Raw genomic sequence first — 2,500 nt, 5'->3', positions numbered from 1 at the left:
CAGAGAGAGAGAGAGGGGAGAGAGCAGAGAGAGAGGGGGTGAGAGAGAGAGAGAGGGAGGGGGAGAGAGAGAGAGAGGGGGGAGAGAGCTGAGAGAAAGAGGGAGGAGAGAGAGAGAGAGAGAGGGGGGGAAGAGAGCTGAGAGAAAGAGGGAGGAGAGAGAGAGAGAGAGGGGGGGAGAGAGCTGAGAGAAAGAGGGAGGAGAGAGAGAGAGAGAGGGGGGGAGAGAGCTGAGAGAAAGAGGGAGGAGAGAGAGAGAGAGAGGGGGGGAGAGAGCTGAGAGAGGGAGGGGAGAGAGAGAGGGAGGGGGAGAGAGAGAGAGGGAGGGGGAGAGAGAGAGGAGGGGGAGAGAGAGAGAGGAGGGAGGGGAGGAGGAGAGAGAGAGAAGGGGGGAGCAGAGAGAGAGAGAGCAGAGAGGGAGAGGGGGAGACAGACAGAGCTCTACTGCCCTCTGGTGGTGATCAATGAGTTTTAGGAGACATGTTGAAGGACAGCAGTCGCTCAGTGGGTTAGGAACCGGAGGGTCGTCGGTTCAAGTCCCGGCCCAGACTTGAACCGGTGCTGATGGCTTTCATACGACACTACTACTTTCAGAAGGAGTGTCAGAATGGTCGCACACACACACGCACGCACACGCACGCACACAAACACACACACACACACACACACACACAAACACACACACACACACAAACACACACGCACACACACGCACACACACACACACGCACGCACACAAACACACGCACACACACTCGGAGCCCCCCCCCCACCGCTGGGCCCAACTTAACTCCTTGAAATGTACGTCGCTGCCTTTGATTCAAGGCTCCGCCCCCTGCGGTACCGGTGGAGCTCTCGGGTCCTCCCCCCGGGCCGGTGGGCGTGGCCGAGCATCACTCGTTTCCAGGACGGACCACGAAGACTCGCCGCTCTGTGTCCCGATGGTTTGTCCTTTAGGGACAACAGACTCCCTGTTGCCGTGGCAACACTGCCGTCTCGGTGGGGCTCTTGATGCGTGATGATTGGCGGCACGTCTCTGGCGTCAGTGAACGAAGAGCAGAGCGGCGCCGCTCCTCTTCGTCAGGTCCTTCCTTTGTGCCGCAGTCGCTGCTCCTCCTCCTCCTCTCCTCCTCTCCTCCCCCTCCTCCTCCTCCTTTTGACGTTTGGGACACACTAACGATAATTCATCAATAATCAATGTGATCAACGTGAGAAAGAACCCATTCATTAATTACATCATTAATATTCAGCAGGAACCCGACTGTCCGACCAATAGGAAGCTCCGGGCGGCTCTGCTGAAACCAGCGCCGGCGGGATCGATCCAGTCACCGATCGGGTCGATACCAGCCGATCTCAGGAACCCGCTCAAAGACGCAGGTTGTCGGTTCAGATCCGCGTCCAATCAGACGGACATAAGTGACGGGACGGCGAGTCGCCGGAAGACAGGCGAGCTGGACGACTGGAATCCGACATCCGACATCCGACACAGACGCACGCTGCAGGTTTGAAGTAACTTTATTCGTACGGACAGTCCCTTTTTGGGCGCTCCAGTGAATTAAGACGCAGATTTCAAACGGGGACGTCCAGAAAGACGAAACCCAAACGGACCCAGATTCCCCGGCCCGACCTTCGTCCCGTCGGACGACCTCTGACCCGCCTAACATTCAAGGTCGTTTTAGGGAAGGCTACAGCTCCGGTTTCATCCGGACACGGCGGCGGCTCAGGTGTGTTTTAGGGTCACACGGTAGTTTACAGGTAAATTCATGGAATGTTCCGGTTCATTCTATCTTTAAGTCGACGCCCACTTTGAGCGATCAATAATCAATATTAAGGGTTTTCACCTCCTACGCTCCATCCGATTGTCTAACGCCTACCCCCCCCCCCCCCCCTCTCTACTCCTCTATTTCCAGGATCAGGTCGTCTCCCTCCAGGGAGGAGTCGGCCGTGGCGTGGACCGCCTTCACGGTCCCGCCCACCGGCGAGTTGACGACCATCTCCATCTTCATGGCCGACAGGACGCACAGCGGCTGACCCTTCTCCACCTGGTGGTGACAACGGCAGGTGGGCGGGGCTTTCCATCGTTAATAAACGAAAGCTAAACGATCAGCTGACCTTGGAGCCGACCTCCACCTTGACCTCCACGACCTTCCCAGGCATCGGCGCCCCCACCTGACCCTTGACGGCCTTCTGAGCCTTCGGATGGAACTTCATTTCCTGGATGGAGGATCGAAGCGTCGGTCGCAGACACAGGCCCCGCCCCCAGGTGACCTTCAGCTCACCTTCATGGCGACGGTGTCTTTAACCAGGACGGACCTCAGCTGTCCGTTGAGCTCGAAGCTGCCCCGCCTTGTTCAGGTCGCCCAGCGCCAGCGCCTTGATGTGGAGCGTCTTCCCCCGCTCCAGCTCCACCTGGGGGGGGGGCTCTGGTGAGAACAGCGAGCGGCGCCTGACCCCCCCCCCCCCCCCCCGACCCGTTCGTCCCGTACCTCAAACTCCTCGGC

At 58.8% G+C, this 2,500-nt stretch overlaps 1 protein-coding gene across 1 annotated transcript; it reads right to left on the bottom strand.

Moving 5' to 3' along the window:
- Positions 1–1,496: 1,496 nt before the first annotated feature.
- LOC137911656 (pyruvate carboxylase, mitochondrial-like) lies at positions 1,497–2,500 on the bottom strand (the record flags this gene model as incomplete). The annotated part of the gene is given in 5 exon segments (XM_068756036.1): positions 1,497–2,041; positions 2,112–2,213; positions 2,279–2,336; positions 2,338–2,408; positions 2,486–2,500. Coding segments are annotated over 5 exon segments (396 nt in total), but the record flags the coding sequence as incomplete, so codon positions are not given.

This window comes from Brachionichthys hirsutus, chromosome 23 (genome assembly GCF_040956055.1).
Source record: "Brachionichthys hirsutus isolate HB-005 chromosome 23, CSIRO-AGI_Bhir_v1, whole genome shotgun sequence".
Taxonomy (NCBI): Eukaryota; Metazoa; Chordata; class Actinopteri; order Lophiiformes; family Brachionichthyidae; genus Brachionichthys; species Brachionichthys hirsutus.
The sequence above is the reverse complement of the archived record's forward strand: the minus strand, read 5'-3'. Positions and strand labels throughout refer to the sequence as shown.